We start from the raw sequence: 22,569 nt of genomic DNA, 5'->3' as shown, positions 1-22,569 counted from the left end.
AGCTAGCTAGCCCGCCCCTCCCTACCTCCCTCCCGTGCAATTGGAACTCTCCTGAGAGTGCATCTCTTCAGTGAATGGCTGGAAACGTTTGTCATATTTCATGGTCCATGCTGTACCAGGCTGTTTTTGTTGCCATTTTAGGAGCCTGGGCTGTCTACAGAGACTGAAGTTTGCTGTATGTGACAAAAAATGTTTTAGCTTAGAAACCGTGTAACCTCTGAAATGTGAGAGTTGAGCTGTAGCATGAAAAGGTATAGCTTGATTACACACTTGACCCAGACTTCCATTGTGTTATACAGGCACAATTTTTGATCTCAAACAAAAACTGACATTATAAGAGTTATATGTTTTTTTTTATTAGACAAAACAAACAAACAATTTAATAACAAAACAGGCCCACAAAAATAAAATGGCCACACTTACAAAAAGGCAAATAAGCTAATGTATGATCACACAAAAAAAAGTTTATCAGGTGTCATCTCAATCCTTTGGCTTCTGAAAGGCTCTCTTTGTTTTTTCCTCCAAACTAACACCATCTTCCAACACGGAATGCCCACGTTTCATGGCAAATTTCTTTTTTATGCTGTCGACTAAATCTGCATACCTACAAGGAAGAAAAAGAATAGAGAAAATATTTATGGAAAAACAATTTGCATTAACAACTCACATAAAAAAACAGTGATCAATTACTTTAGTTGCAGAGGTTTTGAACTAGACCGTTTTTGCATTAACAATGGCTTAAGGGGTATTGCTTCACTTTGAAACAAATTGCTTTTTTTAAACAACTGGCAAGACTCAAAATAGGGGGGAATGATATTTTAATGCCGTCATTGCAAATAATAACACACTTCCACATAGACTACTATGGTGCACACACACAAGAAAATAGACTTGAAAGACATGCTCCAGCACTGCCTCTTTAAATGATAAGGGCACTTATAGAGTGCAGATCTCCAAGGTGAAATTGGTAGCATAGCTTTTCTGAACATGAAACCAAATTCATGAATCCACTGAGTGATTTGGATTAACTTCAAAATTGTATTTCTTCGCCCATGCTACACTGCCACGTCACTGTCGGATGAAAACAATGCATCTTCACTTCTGACGATTTTGACTTTTTACTAATATAGAATTATTACTAAAATGATTACTTTTTAGTAAAATAGAATTTTCTCCTCTGTCTACAGTTAGCTTTTGGGTATCTAAATGACATCTATTTTGTACACCCTCCACTAGTAGCAGTATTGAGCATGAATTTTCATAGTAGGGCTGGGCGATATACCGAATATACTCTATGTGCGAACGTGTGTTAGTTGTTATATCGCAAACACTGAGTATTTAACTTGCTGTTATCTTTTTGTTGTTGAATATACTCTATGTGCGAACGTGTGTTAGTTGTTATATCGCAAACACTGAGTATTTAACTTGCTGTTATCTTTTTGTTGTTGAAGCAACAACATGTTTGTCTTCCTATTTCTCCATTTGCCCTCTCTCCCTCTCAGTAATTGAAAAAAAAAATCACGTCACACACCTACCAACCAATCTAGAGCAGTCTTTTCAGAAGAGGGTGTGACGTCTTATGTAGACTATGGAAGTTTAGTTGAAAATGAAAGCGCCAAAGCAACCGTGTTCGCTGTTGTTCGAAAATAATCAGTGAGCGACTTCCATAGGAAAATGGAAGCGGACAAATTGGTTCCAAAAACAAATAACAAGGGTCAATCATTTGGCCGTTTTTTGAATTTCACCAGGATGACGTGGAACCACAAAATGGCAATCTACAAAATTTGCAATAAACGAGTCGTCACAAAAGGTAGCAGTACGACAAATTTGTACCATCATTTGAAAAACCACCCAGGTCAAAATGAAGAATGGCTGAAACTTCTAATGTCCTCCTCATGTCCACCAATGCCAAACCCAAACAATAGGTGCATCGTTCTCCAAAGGCATTCCATATGACGAAAAAGTCATGTGTGAAAATACGGCCCTTGCGGTCCATACTCACACACAGGATGAGCGGCTAGGACTCACTGAGGTGAAGTGATGATGGGGTGAAGACACAGCAAGCAAACATGGATTTTGGTGAAAAGTGCTGATTTATTTACAGTGCGAAAACAGTGCAAACAAATAGACTTGACAAAACAAAACAAAATTCAACCAACCGGTTTGTTAAGCACTAGCAGTCACAGTTCTCAACTCTGTATTGTCCAGACTTCTCACACAGCACCTCTCTTTACACTCTCTCACCCGACTTCTTTCACCAAAGCCTTGCTTTTAAAGCCAACCAATTAACTAAGGGCCATACCATTATGACTGAGGGGTGGGGGTTATCCAGCTCCCATACAAACAGACGTGCACAATACATACATTGACAAACTTAAACATACATTGGAAACAAAATTTAACACAGATCACTACTAACTAAATATTCATAATTAAATAATAACACTACAATACCGTTATTTATTCTTGAATTTCCCCTTGGGGATCAATAAAGTATCTATCGATCATTAAAATGGGGATAAAACCACCCCGCACAATCATACACATTTCCCAATCCCCATTCCCAACCAGGGAACAAGTTACCCAATTGCAGGGAGTGATTATAATAGTGAGTATTTGTGTGTGTAGGAGAAATAGTCAGTCTAAATGCTACGGTCAGGCAGTTTGGGGAAAAGGAGGGACTCACATCCCAGGTTGTGTGCTGAAGGACTGCGCTGAGGAGCTTAAGGATGTCTTCACAGACATCTTTAACACTGACTTCTTTCCCTGAAGCAAGCCATCGTCCCATCATGTTTCAAAGCTGCCACCATCATACCTGTGCCAAAGAAAACTGCTCCATCCTGCTTCAATGATAACCACCCTGTGGCACTGACACCCATCATCATGAAGTGCTTTGAGCGGCTTGTCATGTCACACATCAAATCCATTCTCCCCCCCACCCTGGACGCCTTCCAGTTTGCATACCGAGCCAAACGGTCCACAGAGGATGCAATCTGCTCTGCCCTCCACCCAGCCCTCACCCACCTGGAAAAAAGAGACTCATATGTGAGATTGCTGTTTATAGACTTCAATTCTGCATTCAACACCATAATACCACAACAACTCATCTGCAAACTTGACAAACTGGGACTCAGTACCTACCTCTGCAACTGGCTACTGGACTTCCTCTGTCAGAGGCCTCAAGTAGTACGTGTTGGCAACAATATCTCAAGCGGCATCACACTGAGCACGGGGGCCCCCCCCAAGGCTGCATGCTCAGTCCCCTGCTCTTCACCCTGCTGACGCATGACTGCACTGCAACCTACAGCAACAACCACATAGTGAAATTTGCTGACGACACAACTCTGGTGGGTCTCATCACCAAGGGCGACGAGACTCAATACAGGTTGGAGGTCGACCTTCTGACCACGTGGTGCAGGGACAACAATCTCCTGCTGAACGTCAGCAAGACCAAGGAAATTGTTGTTGACTTCCGGAGAGGTCACACCCAACACCTGCCACTGACCATCGACGGTGCTGTGGTGGAGAGAGTGAGCAGCACCAAATTCCTGGGGGTGCACATCAGTGAAGACCTCTCCTGGACCACCAACACTGCATCACTGGCGAAGAAAGCCCAGCGCCGCCTCTACTTCCTGCGGAAACTCAGGCGAGCAAGTGCTCCACCAGCCATCATGACCACATTCTACCGAGGCACCATTGAGAGCATCCTCTCCAGCTGTATCGCTGTGTGAATACAACAGGAAAGCCCTGCAGCGCATAGTGAACACAGCTGGAAGGATTATTGGTGCTTCACTCCCCTCCCTGAAGGACATTTACACCTCCCACCTCACCCGCAAGGCGACCACAATTGTGAGTGATGCAAGTCACCCCGCTCACAATTTGTTTGATCTACTGCCCTCTGGGAAGAGGTACAGAAGCCTGCGCTCCCGCACCACCAGACTCACCAACAGCTTCGTACACCAGGCTGTTAGGATGCTGAACTGTCTCCCCCCTCTCACCCCTCCACCCTCAGCTACATAACATCCTGGACTTTGGACCCACAATGGCTGCCTTGCACTACTCCACTTGTACACTTGCACACTTTGCAACTTGTTGTTGTTGTCCTGTTGTCCTGAAAACACTTCTGAACACACTTCTGCTGCTCTTACATAACTTGCACCACTATGCCACTTGCATACTTAGGTCAAACAGAACTACCTCAGCCGTTTATTGGCCTGACTTTTGCACTATTTTTGTAATTTTGATCTCTTTGTATGTCTTGACATGTGAAGAAATTGACAATAAAGCAGACTTTGACTTTGACTCCCTTTTCATAATATGTCAGCTATATTACAAGGCATCACATTGTCCCCAGAGCAACTTGGGGTTAAGTGCCTTGCTCAAGGGCACAACGGTGGAAGCCGGGAATTGAACCGACAACTTTCAGGCTACTGCACGCTAGCCCAGCTCCTTAACCACTACACTACCATCACCCTAGTTCAAACATAAACATAAAACATTACATAAACTTTTCTCTTTTGTCATTGCTTGTGTGTGATGCCAATGAAACACACTTTCGGACATGGAATAAATCATTTAATTTTGCCTGTTAACCGAGCTAGGTAGCTAACGTTAGCACAATAAACTGAAAGTGAATGGGAATGGCTAGTGATGTTCGCTAGCTAGGTAGCTGCTAAGGACTTTGGTTAAACTTGTACATTGTTGCAAACTAACCTGAAAATATAGGCGCAAGCGGCAATGGCGGGCCCGAGCACCTGCGGGCCGCAACCCGTGACATGTCAGAATCCAACAAAGCATCGACGTGGTGCATTTGTGAAATGTACATATTTGATGCGTGTGCTACTTGTTGTTGTATTTTATTTTCTGACACATTTACTTGCTTGGCCAGGTGGGGGCGCAATGCAAGGCAGGCCCATTGGGTGTCATCATAATCATTATTAACTTGAGAAATTTTAGATCATTCATTTTAAGCACAGAACATTTCTGATACATTTTTTGGTTGGCCAGATGGTGGCAGGCGCTATGTTAGGCATGGAAATTACACATGTGAATATCATCACAATAATGATATCCAAAATGTTTGTAAACTTTCAGATCAATCACTTAAGGCATTGTCCATTTCTGGCACATTTCCTGCTTGGCCAGGTGGTGGCACTATGCCAGGCAGGCCCATTGGGTGTCTAGATATCATCGTAATCATAATATCTATTAACCTGTTAAGTTTCAGACCATTTATTCAAAGCATAGAACATTTCTGGCACATTTCATGCTTAGCCAGATGGTGGCGCTATGCTAGGTATCTGAATTACACATGTGAATATCATCACAATAATGATTTCCAATATTTTATACCTACCAAGATTCAAATAAATCAGTTAAGGCATTGCCCATTTCTGACACATTTCCTGTTTGGCCAGGTGGTGGCGCTATGCCAGGGAGGCCAATAGGGTTTCTGGATATTCTCTTAATCATAATATCTATTAACCTGAGAAGTTTCAGACTGTTCATTCAATGCACTTTGACTTTCTGGCACATTTCCTGTTTATGTGTAAGATATTAAAATCATAACATATTACAACATATCAAAACTCCCTTCGCGATTTAACATCAGCGTCCTCTTGCCATCATATTTGCCAAATTTCACATGAATCTGACAAACCGTCTAGGAGGAGTACGTTCAAATCTATCACGTGACATCAGTGTTCTTGTCATTCCTTCTGTTGCCAGTGGGTGGCACTATGGCAAATATGGATTATGGGCTTGTGAATATTGTCATTACCATGGTATTCAATAACCTGTTAAATTTAAAACATTGCAAGCCATGCATGGTGAATTAAGACACATTTATTGTTTTTGTGGAAGGGTATCAAAATTCATAGTTTCGCCATTTCGTCAAATTACAACATATGAAAAAAAGCTTCTCCATTTAGAATCAGAAGCATATTGGCATCATGTATACCAACTTTCACATGAATCGGAGCAACCGTCTAGGAGGAGTACGTTAAAATTGATCATGTCCACAACACACAAAATCTCAATTACCTCACTTCCTGTGGGCATGGCTAATGGCATGTTAATACAAAAGTTGATTGTTGATTGTCAAATTTGGTGTGTGTATCTAAAACTATATGCAAACCACAAGTCACAGTGACATAAGGGGGTGCTATGGAGTTCCTGGGCCAAGGCCAGTGCCAAGGCATTTCCCCTGTGTATTCACGGTACCTCTTGATGTGTGTATCCACTTGTATCCTTCTAGACTTTTATACGACTTCAGCGAGTCACGGAAATAGGACGAAGGGAAGTTAATTAAATAGTTGTAGATGTCTGGGTAACCGAGCGCTGACAGGGCTATCGACAAGTTGTCCTCTATGTTTTTAAAAAGTACACCTGGGGCATTGTACAGATCGCTAATATTCAATCGGTTTAGCTTTCTTATGTAGTTGATTATTTCAAATGGAGTAAAATGTGTAGTGTATTCTGACACCCTAAACCTACTCTCATCAGTCTCTGTGAAATTCTCGCCATTCATTTTTTCGTTGATGGCGGCGTAAACAAATTACGTAACCGACAGAACTTAACAACTGGAACTGAATAACGCATTACGCCACTGACCAAGAGAAACCTGGTCAGAAATCCATGGCGAGTTGTTTATATGTTATTTTGAGAGCGCATTATCAACAGTGATGGGCGGGTGCACAACACAGCCTGCTTCTCTAATCCATGAACACGCACCAGCACACATCCATTTCCAATTAAAATAAAAATATTACGAAATACATCTCATAGTGCTGGGCGGTATACCGGTTCACACCGTATACCGGTGTATATTTTCATTATGATATGAATTTTTAATATACCGCCATACCGGTGTATTTGATTACACAACGTTTGGAATGCTGCGCCGCGCGACAGTGTTTCAGACGGGACTTTTTTCACACGCACACATGATGACACTGCGAGGCATAGTGAGGGTAAACACAAAACACCTGACGTTTTTCCCCTTAAGTATGACCCTTAAGGCTTAATTTCTCCTTAGATAAGAGGTTTATTTAAGGGTGTTGCACAGAATACCTTAAATTGTTTCTTTAGTTAAGGAAAAACGTTAAGGGATACTGCATTGAAAGGGATTTACCGTCACGAAAATTCTATTGAGATTGTTCAACAGCTGTAGCTAGCTGGCTAGTAGGTGATGTCGTTAGTTAGCAACCCACCGAACACAGTGAAGTTTAATGAGCTTATCATTCATCTCACCTTAAGAATATTCGCTGAAATTATCCAGGTAGCAAGTAAAGCATGTGATAGACATGCACTGAGCAATACTAGCTGGCTAGTTAGAAATGATCCTGACTGTCATCAGTGCACCAAAACGAACTTTTTTGTTAATGTTTTGCCTAGCGAACCGAACCGAAGCTCATGGCAGGCTAACAAGACATCCACATCAAGTTAACGTTAGCCTACCACTAACGTCATGTAAACCACACAATAACAATAAGGCATGTTTCTGATAGGCCTATTTAACAGAGTAAGCATATTAGCAGAGAGGTTTCATTTTAAATTGTATAATTTTCAAAAAAGTATAAAGTTGCACTACTTTTTGTACTGGTTTTATAGGCTACAAGATGTTTGTGAAATTTGCACAGTAAAAGTTCTGTATTTTGACTGCAATTGTCTTTGCATTCTGATTAGATTCTTCATTAGAATCACGAGTGGCTCTTTGTAAACAGCATCATTTTCTGGGGCCATGCAAAACTGCATTATTCCCAGAGGAAAGAAAATGTTAAAATGAGAGCTCTTCTCTTTCTCAATTGTTTCTCCTAGACAATAATGAGATCATAGTGATATAAAAATGAGATTATTGCTTTTGTCTCCCGCTTCTCAGGTTTGTCTCTGGAGCAAAAGAGTTAAGTTAAGTTAAGTTATCTTAGTGTAGACTCCCTTTAATCTACAAATGAGATCTCAACAATATTTTAAATAATGCTCAGTGTTGTCCAATTTATACATCTCATATTTTACTCAGGCTGATCCTCCACCATCAGTTCTGTAAAAGAGATCTCTTTACATGCTTGAACCGTTCTCATTCTAGTCATCTCAGTTTAGCCCTTTTTTGATTTACAAGAGAGATCTCAGCAAAGGCTTATACAATACTCAGACTTGTATAATTTGTTTTATAAATTAGTCTGGTCTGTAAGAGCTCTAGCTGTGGTACAAACATTCTCAAATGATTTTTCATTGGCTTATTTGTTTTAATTGCACATATTTTCAAGTTCACATTTGCAAACAGTAGGCCTAACCATGTGATGTGACCACCAGGCTCTGACAGAGACCTCTGAAGTTCGCCTACAAAAAAAGCTACCATCTTTGCCCATATAAGGAGATCACCTGTTAAATTCTCGCGCAGGAAGACGACGAAATCGGAGAGATTCCCTGAACGCACTTTTGTCCTCAACCTCCGAGTGGATATTATCGTCTCTGGTACGTGAAGGCGGCACAATTTGATTATTGCTACCCCCGAACTAACTTGCGATTCAACTCGCTATTAAGATAGCAAGTTAGAGAGAGCAAGTTAGACTCCAGAGGTCTAGGACAGTCGGACGTGGCAAACTCGCACGCAGAAGACTCCTACCAGAAAATGAATTCAGTCTAACGTTAGATTTGGCGCCCAGTGAAACCAAGTGAAACGGTGTGTGGGTGAAGGATTGTGCAGAACTTGCCACCACGAAAACTCAGAAAGGGTACATTAACATTTTGGTAATTTGCTAACGTTCTTACATATTTTTAGACTCTATATCATTGAACAACCTGACGAAGCAGCACATAAAGTTAGCTAGCTAGTTTAATGTTAGCTACTTGTAAGTTACATCACTCACTGGCTGTGCAGCTTGTCTAAAAAGCTAACGGTAGACAATTTAACGTTGCTAGCTTACTTTGCCTTATACAGCTTTAGTCTGTATGTTTTGAATGGTGTTAAGCCATGCTGTAGCCAAAATGCACGGAATTTTAAAATGTCATTGGGATGTCAGTCAAGATGACGAAACTAACGTTATTGCCACTGGTTTAAACTGGTTACAGCTCAATACCACTGAAAAGAGGCTGACAGCTTCTTAAAAAATTGGAAGACTACACTAGACCATCAGATCAAATTGCTGAACAAACAGCGCACCAAAATGGTAAGTATATTTTTTATATATTCTCACTTTTGTTTAACCTGCTAAATTGCAGCATATTGTAACAGGAGTGAAAGGGCATTCTTGTAACCCAGGTAAACTAGGAAGTAGCGTTGCTGCGGTCGAGGGATCGAGAAATAGGCAAGTCAACATCTGCAGTCATGAATAACTTACCAGTCAACATTTATTTTGCAATTAATATAATCTGTAGCATGCAAATCAAACCAGCTATTAGCCTAACTGAAATAAAACCATGATATATCTAGGTATGGTGAAGGGTCTGTGATGTGGGGCTATTTTAATTACAAAGGCCAAGGGAACTTTATCAGGATGCATAGTATCCTGAGTCCATGAAATAACTGGCCTTTAAAAATAAAAATCTGCCTGCCTCTATGGGATTTTAACATAGGGGGTTCCTTACTTATGCCCCCTGTATTTTAAGGAATAACATTTATTAATTTAATATACCTGGTTCATTCAAAAAGAATATTGGTGTGTTTAAAGGTTGGATTTTTTCCTCATTTTTTAATTGAGGCATTAAGATCAATTTCCAACAGATTTATCGTATTCCTCTTTTAGTCATTTCAGCATGGTTGTCTTAACTTATGCACAGTTGATGGTTTTATAAAAAGACACATCACATTAAAAGGAATATGATTTATTTAAAAACAACCATTCCCTACACCAATAAATAGTTCATGTAGACTGTCACACAATGGTAAGTGGAACATTGGCCTCAGCTTGTAACAACTTCATTTTTTACCATTCCTTGCGTAGGGATGTGTACACAAGGATGTGTAACCTTGTGTAAGGTTAACTTGGGAAACAGAAAGGAACACGTTTCAGCTAATTAAAATTAATGACTGGAACTGTCAGTTTCAGAGCTATTATTACCACACTGATAGATTGATTTTGCCTTTTATCTGCAGCCTACGTTATGCACTGTGGAACGCTCTGCGGATGGACAGCTGTGGAATCCGCAAAGGTCAAGAAGACTTTTGTTACAAGGACTGGAGGTTCCAAAACATCCATGAAGCTGGGGTAATTTTCTCTTATTTTAAATTATTCCCAATTGTGGTGAGCATTATTGGTGGGCTTTTTATAAAGTAGGCCTCTATTGCACTAAAACTATTCAACCTTTATACAGTTAACGTCAAACTGTGTAGCTACGAAAGCTACGAAATCACATTGTCATAGAAATGATAGAGGCGAAAAGATGGGCTGAACATACATCAAAAGTAAAAAAAAAAATGACATGGCCAAAATGATTCTCTCCAACAATATTTGTTGTATGGTGTATACTGTATTTTCTGTATTTTGTTTTTGTTCAATTGTCACTGTCTCTTGAGCGATCAGAGCTAAATGTTTTGGGCTAATTTAGATGTAATATTGGAGTCATTGTCTTTGCTTTGCCGGATTGACGAAACGACAACAATGTGAAAATTCAACAGGGGGTCGTGTAACGTCAGAGAACGTCTAATTTAGTGTTGCAAAGTGTACCGATACTACAAAAGTGTCGCAATAGCTATTAGCAGTTGTCACAATACCTAATTTTATTAGTAGCAATACTTTTAAGAATGACCGTGTTCTTGTTCGTGTGCACAAGGCATGCTTCTAGTGCCTCCTCCCCAAGCCTGTGGCTGTGCGTCTTTTCTCCTCACACACACAGAGCAGCTATCGTGCCATAAACAGCGAGATATGGCTGCTAGTTTAGCTTAAGTGATTCTGTGGTAACACATAATAATAGGCTAATATCAAGTTGATTTGCTCACTTGCACCTCTCAAGTTTGTGTTGCTAACCTACCTAGGCTATGAGATGTAGGTCTACTATTGGGTTTTAATGTCATTTGGAAATAGGCAGCGCAACCTTTGCAAACTTTTACATCTGGAGAGAGCTCCTTGCTAACTAATCCTGCTAGCTCAGGTCATGTATATCATACGTCATTAGTGCTAAAATCATTACTGAACATGATCCCTTCTATGAACTTGTTAGGTTTTTTTATTTTACATTTACACAACAATGAATTGCATCCACATATCCTTATGCACTATGTGCAACTATTATTGCCTAAAACCTTAAGACTGAAGGCTACAGTAATTACTCACGTATTTCTTAAAGTGACAGGCACTCAATTACACCTAGGCCTACACACCACCAATGTGCACTCAATTAGCCCTACACACCACATTAAAATTAGCCTAGGTGTAATAGTTTAAAAATAAATATTAAGTATTCAAATGACTAAATATGTTTAGCAATTAAGCAGATTAATAGTAATTATGCAGATAAAAAAATACTATACATTAACTGTACACTTTATATGAAATATATATGAAAATAGAAACATATGGCCATGGTTTTCCGTGTGTGGAAAGAGTCAAGCAGAATCTAGGATGCCCACTGGTGTGAATGATTACACTATATTCAATATTACTGATGATGGTGGGGGCCCCTACCCTGGAAATCCAGAGTTCTCGCGAGAGCACAATGGAATTGTCTCTGCGAGACACTCTGGCAAAGAGCAATGATGCACGTTACTTTTTCCCCTTGCATTCCGGGGAACCAGCTAAACTGATGAAGACAGCGCAGCAACGTTGGAGGACAGTACACATCGGTCATAGTGTTATCCGATTGCGTCGAAGTCCGAAATCATTCAGAGTAAACATGGTCTAGTGTTATTCAATTGCGTGCAGTGAGATTTTTAAATGCATGCTTGTTGCCGCACCTCGAGTTGGGCCATTACATTGCTCTTTGCCAGACCCTTAATCTTTCTAGATTATCAGGGTCTGGATTTTCCAGGCTAGGGGGCCCCCAAATCAAATACATTTTTTAAAAATGATCAAAGAAGTATCGAAATTCTTGACGTGGTATTGGTATCGAAACAATAATTTTGGTATCGTGACAACTACACTAGTCTAATTTCTTGGAGTATGCGCAAACAATACTTTGGGTTTTCGCACCGGCAGCAATGAATATGTCGAAAGGAGAGGACAGCACATCATGGGGAAGTGTTGTTTTAATTGTCATTATGGATTTTATCTGGTGTTTTACAACCGCATAATGGGTGTGATGTAGGTCTTAATTTTCATGTAAGTGGTCTTAAAAAGGTCTAGTCTTATTTGGGGTGGTCAAACCTGGGGAAACCCTGTAATGGAAAGAAGATACCGAAGGCTTTTTTGCCATATTAAGTCAGCTTTACTTTCTTGTCCATAACTTGTATAGGTTATGACACATTTTATCAGACACATCAGAACTAAAAAAGACGACACTGCATTTAGTTGTTATGCGTTCTGACTTCCAGATGACAAAAAAAAAGCCCTTTTTTGACATCAGGACTCTGAACTAAGCTATTTTCAGATGCCTATTTTTTTACACTGAATAGGCTTAGTCCAACCAAAACAAGGTTTTGACTAGCGGTAAGATGGATAGGGGTTAATCCTAGTCTGAAAATACAGTTTACTCACTAGATGAGGTGAGGGAATTCAGCAAACTTGTTTAAGCTTGACAAATATATCAATAAGATCTGTTTGTTTGAAGGGGGCAACATATAGCAAATGTGAGTGGTAGCCATCACGTCCCCCATTCTGTGTTTAAGTGATTAATAAGGTGTGTCTGATCATTGTGCTGTATCAAAATTCCCACAGTTATGAAAGCAGACGGTCAGACAAATGTCTTACTTTGCATTTTTAAGTGGCTCACAAACTAAGAATGTTTTATTTTCTGCTCTTCTCTCCCTCCTCCCTTTGGTTGGTTCTACCACCAGGATAAAAGACGCAGATTGACCAGCCCACGCTTTCATCCACCATTGTACACAGTATGGCATGCTTTGGCACAAGTTCAGTTTGTTTATGTTATGGTTTATTAGTTTATTTCTCCATGTTGTATGATTTATAGATAGACTTAAATTGTCATTGTGCAGTTGGTCCGTACAATACAATTTGCTTGTGCAGCTTCTAAAAACAATACTCACATACACACTCACACAAAAAAATAAATAATACACAAAAAAAGAACATATCAAGGCATTAACATGGTTCCATTGCTTGAATTCCATTTTAAAGTGCAACTGTGTAAGCTCCCATTGCTTAAAGTGCAACTGTTTTGCTTTGTTTTATAAAATAAAAGTTTGAAATGCTATGGAGTGCCCTATTTTTTGACCCTCAAACTGATATCTCAATTGTAACTCCTACTTCTCAACAGTTTCTCATTGCAATGTCTCCTCATTTGCTCTATTATTTCTCCTAAGGAGAAAGAAGTTGCGAGTGAGACTACACTCAAACATATAAGAGATCTCCCGTATTTCCTCTGCTTCTCAAACTAATATCTCTTATGTGACTATTTGCTCTATTATTTCTCCTAAGGAGAAAGAAGTTGTGAGTGAGACTACACTCAAACATATAAGAGATCTCCCGTATTTCTCCTGCTTCTCAAACTAATATCTCTTATGTGGCTCCTACTTGACTCATTGCTATGTGTCTCATCTTTTGCTTGTTTTATTTCTCCTAAGGCAAAATTAGGAATAACTGTGACAAAAGTCATACTTAAATGATCCTTAAAAGAGAATCACCATTTTGGCTCCTTAGCAACAGAAGGGATAGAAATGAAAAGCAAAAGTTACCTCTGGGTTACCACTAGTGTGGAGTTATTCTACAGTACATCATGACAGTAAAATAGACCATCCTTAGTCAATGTACTGCAGCAATTCCTCTCTCAACCTGTAGAAAATGCTGTGAACATCTGATTATGCATGGAAAAAAAAAATACCGTCATATACCCTGAAACCGTAAGAATTTAGAAAAATACCGTGATATACATTTTTGGTCATACCGCCCAGCACTAACATCTCACAATGAGTAGTTATTCACCATCATTTGCAAATTGGTAATGATGGATAAAAGTGATTAAGCAAGATACGAGAGGCAAATATGAAGCACAGCTGAAGACGCACTGTCACAAGATGTAAGCATGCAACTAGTGATGCACCGATGTGAAAATTGTGGCCGATACCGATAACCGATATTAATTTTGCTGTTATGGCCGATACCGATATTTACCGATGTCGATATATCTGTATAGAAAACACATTCTTATGATAATCAAATAAAGAGCTATTTTCCAAAATGCATTTTTTTAAATAACGTTTCAATAGCCTACCTTAGAACACCAGAGGATTACAATATAATAGAATATCTGTATTATTTTATATCCTGATATAAAAAGAGAGAATACTGAATGTCTGATATTTATGACAGCACTTTATGCAGATTAGCCTATAGGTATGGCACACTATAGGCCTACTATTTATATTACAACTCTCCCTCTTTAATTCAGCTGTGTGGTTGAAGCCTAGAAATATTGTAAACAAAGTAGCATAGTAGGCTAGCTTATCATAGTCTACTGATTGGACTGTTCAGTTTCCCCATGTGTGTTTAAGTTTAAAGGTAATACTTGTTTTCCTTGGTACAGGCACTTTTGGGAAACATTGGTATTGAGATGATCAGTCAACTTGAAACCAAGAGTTTTAAACAAATATGTGCAGCATGCTAATGTTGCTAAGCAGATTTAATAGTAATTTAGCTAGTCGTCTTCTATGAGTCCTTGCTTTCACGATTGTAATGTTTTATTTGGATTGCGTTGGCCGAGTGCGCGTGTCCATTGAGTGAGCGAGAGAGAAGGGTGTTGTAAAATGGTGTTGCGGCTCCTTTAAGAGAGCTCCGTGTGTGTGTGTGTGTGGGAAGCTGGGAAGGAGGGAGATAGAGTGAGGAATTGTATGTATGCGACTGGAGCAGAGAGTGTGGAAGTTCAAGTTGGAGTCTGTACACAGTGTGAGCGGTGTTACTGTCCGAAATAAAACTCCATAAAGTTCAGCTTGTGTATTTTGCTCATCAGAAATGGGACCGTGACCCCGACGTTATTCTATCTTATAACATCGGCCCTCGAATAACGAATCTCCCCTGCGTTTCTGACTACGGTCTGAAACAAAGCAGGAAAGGTTAACAGGGGGTTTATACTGTTTGGTAAAGTCTACAATGAAAGCAACGTAGGCTACCGCCAAGTAAAGCGGGAGATGTGTGTTGTTTATCCGGCCGCGTAAGCTGCAAAGCACTGCTAGACACTAGAAAGGGTTTGTCGGTTCTGCCTTTTCACACCGCTACACAGGTTTGTGGAAATGAGTGTTGCGATTTCAGTTTTGAATCGCATATCGTTACAGCCCTATTAAATTCCTATTACGACCATATAACTACATTCTGCCTGATACACAGTTATATTTAGCCTACCGCGAGAGATGTAGTGCTAGGCGTGACATGACATGCAAGCCAGCCATCAACTTGACTACAAGCAGCGCGATACAACGGAACGTTTTGAAAGAACTTTTGTCAGATGCCCAGTGTTTTCTTTCTGTCAGTCTTGTTGCCCTGCTATTTTAAATAAGAAATATATGCAATATATGCAATATGCAATAGAAGGGCATATTTAACGGATTCAGTGTAGACAGATAACACGCTTGGATCGCTACACACACGTCAAATACACAGGAATGATTATCGGCCTGTTCACATCGGCCCTATTTTGACATCGGACCGATACCGATGTGTAAAAAAAAATGACCATATCGGCCCATATTATATCGGCGGCCGATATATCGTGCATCACTACATGCAACTGTTCTTAGGTTTTTTATCCAGTCATTCGAACATTATTGGGGTAAAAACAAAATTGTCACTTCCTTAGGCTACATAAACAGCACTCATCACCGCACGTCCCTGCTGCTAATTGTGTGCCCATAGCTGAACCACAAGCGCACCTGAACGGAGTTAACCAATTGCGACATTAAAAAGAATCAAAATTTAGCGATCATAGGCTACATGAAAATAAGATGTCAACAAGCAGCGACATACACTAGGCCTAGTAGTACTCCACTTAAAAAAAATACTCAAACTATTTACTGCATCTCTAGTTTTAGTAAAGCATGGTTTAGTGGAATACTCAGGCACACGCACACACACACACACACACACACACACAAATGCACCTAAACAAACACACACACACACACACACACACACACACACAAAAATGCACCTAAACAAACACACACACACAATTACCCTATATACACAAAAGCAAAGACACACATGCACACACTCATTTACATACACAAAAATTGCAAGAGTTGGGGATGGAGGAGGAGATGGAGACAAAAGCTGCTTTCAGACATATGTGTAAGTCTGCATGTTCTGCACATATCAAGACGTTGGGCTGTATATCTGAACAAACATATCTTGACATTTGGAACTCCTTACACTACTCCTCTTACACTACTTCCTTCCAAGTATTTTCGGCGGACATTATGTAAATGAGCTCATATCTGAACAAAGCGATGAACATGCTGGTAGGATTCACACCACGTGAGGGGGCATGTTAATTCAACACACTTCTTTCAACGCGCACTGGCAAGGGAGAGCACTCAGCTCAATGAGTGGCTCCTCGACCTCAACTCGCTCATGCAGCAGGTGATCAAGAGGTTGCCAATCCCGCAGGCCCTTGTCCAGTAGTACCCTTCTCATGATCCAACGTGAAGGTCAGAGCCCTGGTATCACCAACGGACAGGGACCTTTGTACACAAACCTTTTTAAAGGAGAATTCCGGTGTGATATTGACCTAAAGTGTGTTGAAACATGATACCGAGTGTGAACGTATGTCTCATAGCCCATCTCGGCTTGTCCCCTGCACTCCAAAATCTGGCGCTAGTTAGCCGATGCTACCAACAGCTTTTTCAATGGTGGTGCTTCGGCATCGGGCTAGCCATGCAAATAAATCACTGTTTTACACCATTTACGAGGCTCAATGTATCTCCACACTTCATTGGTAGACTACCGAGGGCCCTGACATTTAAAACGAGACATTGAGAACTTTGAAAAAGCACTGGTAGTTTACTTACAAGACGATTTATGCAGACAGTATCTTCACGAAGTTTAGCGTTTGCAGCCATCTTGAATTTAGTCACGACAAGTCGAGCGACAAGTAAGAATGAACAGGTATGATAAGGGATCAGATTCCAAAAATAATTCAGTGGAAATGCATGGATTCCAGTTTCTTCCAGTAGCAGCAACTATCGGATAGTGTGTGTGGCTTTAGGGGCTGAAGCCCCGAATCTTTTTTCAAAAGCCCTGAATCTTTTTTTTAGTGTTTTAAAAATAAGAGACAACTCTCTTATTTGCAGTATAACTTCCCCTCGGTTTCTCTATAAATGTCACAAAATGCTCAAAATGTGCACAAAATTACTGAGCAAATATATCCCTTATTTTCAAAACCCAATATTGAAAAATAATTTGACTTGTTACAGGTCTCTGGGCTATCCGCCTATCGAACCCTTATACGTTCTATAGAATAGCAGTCTATCTATGCATCAAATAGTGTTCCAAAACACTTTTACAGTCTGTGATAATACACTTTGTGTACGTGTTGTAATGGTCGTTATGGATATTAGACATTTTTTCAAACGACCACCCAGCTCCGTTCAAGCGACAGCATCGCCCAGTTAACTGGCGGATGTTGTTGTTCCAGGTTGGTGATTTCACGTTAAGAGCTTTCAGTCAGTTAGGCTACTTGGCTAGCTCCCTAAATGCTTAACGTTAAAGCTCCTTGTTCATCAGCGGAAAAGGCAAATTCAGTCTGTACTCTCATAGGCTAGCTAAGACTACTGCAGAATAAGAAGAAACTGTGGCAATTCCAGCTCCCAAAACAAAGTGATCCTCGTCTTGTAATAAATTAGGCTACACTGTTTTGAAATGTCAGAAAACCCATTAACAGTTATCTGCCCATGTCAACTTTTCAGTGTTACATGTTGCACAAAAGAATGTTACAGTTAATGTTAACGGTTAGCCTACCTTAAAACCTTGTTGATATCCTATCCACCACAGATCTTATAATCTAAGAGTCCACATAAATATTAGTCATGTTATGTTGTTTGTTTAACTGGGATTTTTTTAAATTAAAATTATTATTAAATGGTCAATCTGGAAAACAGCATAATTTTGCGAGGTCCTGGTTAGGTTTCATCCACTCTAAACAAACCTGCATGCGGCCGAGCTAGCTAGCAAACAGTAGCCTAGTTTTGTTGTCAGTTTATTTGACATGCTATGTCGGTGTCACAGCTGGTGGAAAACAAAACCCACATAATAGGAGTAGGATTAATCATGTGAAATTATCTCGATTAAGTATCTCATTTGGCTGGACCACTTTCTGCCCATGCACAGCATTTTTCTGGACTGTTTGCAGTTTTGGCTGCCTAACTAATTATTAACAACAACAAAAAACATTAATGATATATTGAGAGGAGCAGTCTAGGCTATTTCAAGCTGAAAAGTACTTTGTTCATGGGTTTCATCAGGTCCCTTTCTATAAGTGCATTAATCAAGCATTCATAATCTAGGTGTTTGATTTTATTTTATGTAAAGGGACCTGATGAAACCTATGAATAGTCTTGCTAAATTGAGTCCCGAAGTGTGACGTAGCGTTTCCATGACGGCAGAATCACTGGATCTAAACAAACTTTCGAAGTGGCATAAATAGCATTGAATGTAGACATGTGGCATCATTTCTAGCTAATAAAAATAAATATATCCATTTAAACGTGTTTTACCTGCTAGGCAGCAGCTTAGCCACATAACACGGATTCCCTGGCAGGTGTAATAGAAAGAAACAAAATTCCAGTGGATATTTCACGTCTTCTCAAAGACTGGCGGCTGTTAAGAGCGACGTTTTTTGCCAAAAAAATATAGCCAAAACACGTCCGTGAATTTAAGGATTTTAACCGCATGCTGTGAAGTTACATGCAGGTCTCTTTTACGGAGGAAACCCATGCTAAAATAAAACTCTGTAGTCACAAATTTGACTGTGTTGGTATGAATATATGTTGTGTTATGTGATTCCTACAGTGTAAAAAAAATATACTAACGTCTTAGAAACATTGTAAAATGATTGAAATATATTAAGAAAGCCACCGCTATGGTGATTTCTAATGGTAGATTGATTTGTTTAGATCCAGTAAAATTGCTGCCTTGGCAACGCTACGTCATGGTTTCAGGACTCTATTACTAAATGAATATAATTTAAAAACGCCTATGTCAAGATGATGATGCATTCCTTCTTAAATTGTAACACCCTTGTATCATGATGACTGGCCATACTGTAATTATATCATAATATTATGTATGTTATAGTATAAGATATTATATATTTGTCACACAGATGAGATCAGGGAAGAGGAAGCTTCACAGCAGGGGGAACGACAGTATATTTAGGGACTCCAGAAAGTGACCAAATCAGGGAGGAAGAGGAGGATGCAACTTCAGAGCAAGGGGCAGCAGGTGAAACAGCAGGGTGTGATTAAGGGACTCCAGAAAGTGGCCCAGAGCAGGTTCTTCTCCCACAATATCCCTTCAGTCAGTTTGGAGCTCAACAAAGAGCATTCAACAAAAATTGGTTTGAGCAGTTTAAATGGCTGGAGTACTCTGTAGCCAGAAACCCAGCATTTTGCTTTTCATGTTGCATCTTTGGAAAGCAGAACATCCAAACCAACAAAGATAACCTCAGTGGCTCTGGGTTTTCCAATTGGAAAAGGGCTTTGGATACCTTCAGAGAGCATGAGAAGAGCTTAAAACAGGTTAAAACAGCCAGTGTAGCAGAGATCTCAGAAAGGCGGCAATACCTTTGCCGAATTTCAGCCCTGAACAGGAGTCAAGCCAGAATCAAGGCAACTTTCTCGAATTCATGAAGTTTCTTAAAGAATTTAATCCATTCTTGCAAAGCTATACTCCCCCTTCACATACCACCTATCTCACTCATTTTTCCCAAATGAAATGATTAGGAGTGTTTCACAAGAGATCACAGGAAGCATAATCAACCAAATTAAAAGAGCCAAGATGTATGCTGTAATGGTAGATGAGGCCAGAGATACACACAGAGCGGTCTGTGTGCGTTTTGTGACGCAAGAAGGCAGAGTTAAGGAATCTTTACTTGGGCTACAGAAACTGCAAGGGTTTGATGCAAAGTCTATAACAGATGCCATTGAGGGACTGTTACAGCCGTGCACCTTGGGTGATCTGCTGTGTGTTGCCCGGGGGGGGGGGGGGGGGGGGGGGGGGGGTTACAGGCTCGCTTCAGAGAGCGACACCATGAAGCAGTGCAGTGTGCAATGCTATTCACACGAGCTGAACCTCGTCCTGTGTTACATGCAAGGCAATCCCAGAAGCCTCTGCATTCTTTGAGCTTTTGGAGAGTGTGTACACTTTTTATAAGCAATTCCCTTGTGACCTACAACAAGTTTATGGAAATCCAAAACAGCTTGGATTAGGGTCATCTGAAGTTATATAGCTCTCCACAACAAGATGGGCATGCCAGGTGAGGTCAGTCAATGCTGTCCTGAAATCCCTCCCTGCCATTTTAACATGTCTCAACACAATGGACACAACCATGCCTCTAGGCATCCGGTCAAAGCTCTGTAAACCAAACACGCTCTTTATGCTGGTGATGTTCTCCAAACTCCTCGGCATAACTGAAGGTCTGCACAGATATCTACAGGGGGTAAGTATTGACTTGGGCAAAGCTGTCCAGTACAAGATGGCAGTCCATCAAACGTTGACGGAGCTCCAAACAGAAGCTAGTGCTGAAGAGGTGTTCAAGAGGGCCATGGCCTTATAAGAGAAAAAACGACATCCAGATCCCTGTTGGTCCCTGGCAAAAGCAAAAAAAGATTTGAAGGTTTTGTAGTGGTTTGTCAGCCTGTGGGTCAACATCAAATCTGACAGGCTCAGATGACATCAGATTTTTTATCCGTGCCTGGACAGAATGTTACAAGAGCTCACCCAACGGTTTTTGTCAGCCAAGTGTGGGAGAAGAGCTTATGTCAGGTATTCAAGCCTGCAACCCAACCTCAGAGACCTTTCTCTGTGAAGATGCTCTCATTAGCCTTGCCAGCCATTACCAGATTCAATTAAGGTCAGAAGAGCTTCTGGTGGCTAAAAGTTTCATCAAGAGAAAGATGGAGAAAGAGGCTATCCCTGACACTGCCACTGTGATCCAAATGTCGGATGCAGATATGTTTCCCACCCTGAAGGCTGTGTTCCAAGTTGGCCTGACAATTCCAGTCAACAGAATCCTTTGCTTTAAGCCCTTTGGTTCTAAGAAGAGTGCTAACTAATCCTTTCGTCCTTTTTGCCAAATATATTTACTTCCGTCTTGTCCTTGTTCAAATGAAGAAAGTTATGAGACATCCAGTTGTTAATTTTTTTGATGCATTCACAGAAAGAGTCAAGAGGACCATAGTCATTTGGTGATAGAGCTAGGTATTTAGGTTGTCAGCTTAACTGGTAAGAAATCTGATTTGCTTTTGACTATTTGTCCAGGTGAGAGCATATAGAGATTGAACAAACGTTACGTTTAACTCTAGTTAGTTTGATAATATTGCTATTACGTCGAGTAAGTTCATAACTTGATTAAGCGATAACAGGATTCAGTAGGTAAGTTATATTACGTTAGCTAGAATGTTTCAAGGGTTGTGTGCCGTGGCGTTGGTAGTGCTAAGCCTTCACACTCAAATTGTCAGCCGCCTTTCATAGCTGGCCTGACGAGGGAAATGGCCTTCTATGGCAAAAGGTCACTGGCTGAAACTTAGCCTTCGTTTTGAACTACATTTGTATGAGTGGTAGGTTGTGGCGTAAAATGACTTGATTGTAGGCTTAGCTGTTAGTTTGTTGTTCAGTTGAACATATTTATCTAACAACTGTGTCTTTTTCCCCCCTTTTATTTCTGTTAGGTGCCGCTTCACTCTGCTACAGGAGGATTAGGCTGACTGCAACTGCTATGAATACTAGGCCTACTGAATGGATGGCTTCTAGGTGAAGAGTGAATAAATGCACTTGCTTAACTGATAACAAGTTGTCAATGGTTATTTATGCAACCTAAACCAGACATACCTAGGCCTAAGGTCCAAGTACAGATGAGAGGAGCGTCTGTGTGTCTGTGTGTGTGTGTGTGTGTGTGTGTGTGTGTGTGTGTGTGCGCGCGTGTGTGCGTGCGCGTATGAGAGAGAGCACAGGACAAGCAGAAGCCGTGTGTCAGTGCCACTGCATAGGCCTGTTAACTAATGAAAGAAGATCATATCTACATGAAATAGAAAAAAAACGTATAAGAATCATTAAATGTTTACAAGGCTGGAAGTTCAACAAATATAGGCCTACTAATGAAGTTAAATAAATACTAAATATTATACTAAATAGTTAAATAAAAAATATTTCATTCATTAATCATATTCAATCACCTAATGCCATCATAACATAGGCCTGGGCACCAGGAAAGAACAGCTTATGTTTAATTTACGTAATTTTGTGTTGGTCATAC

At 40.3% G+C, this 22,569-nt stretch overlaps 1 protein-coding gene and 1 long non-coding RNA gene across 2 annotated transcripts in view; one reads left to right on the top strand and one right to left on the bottom strand.

Annotated features, from left to right (window-relative positions):
* Positions 1-334: 334 nt before the first annotated feature.
* The window catches only part of mphosph6 (M-phase phosphoprotein 6), a 48,613-nt gene continuing 26,378 nt past the window's right edge, over positions 335-22,569 (bottom strand). The window contains exon 5 of the mRNA XM_042108923.1: positions 335-604. Coding sequence (XP_041964857.1) covers positions 481-604 — 124 coding nt within the window. The 3' untranslated portion in view covers positions 335-480. The remainder of the gene's footprint in view (positions 605-22,569) is intronic.
* LOC121723343 lies at positions 8,036-20,547 on the top strand. The gene is made up of 3 exons (XR_006034926.1): positions 8,036-8,153; positions 17,009-17,015; positions 20,537-20,547. It is a non-coding gene; the product is annotated as an uncharacterized LOC121723343 (long non-coding RNA).

Source organism: Alosa sapidissima, chromosome 11, assembly GCF_018492685.1.
Source record: "Alosa sapidissima isolate fAloSap1 chromosome 11, fAloSap1.pri, whole genome shotgun sequence".
In the NCBI taxonomy this organism is placed as follows: Eukaryota; Metazoa; Chordata; class Actinopteri; order Clupeiformes; family Clupeidae; genus Alosa; species Alosa sapidissima.
Note: the sequence above shows the minus strand (reverse complement) of the source record. Positions and strands in the feature narration are given on the sequence as shown.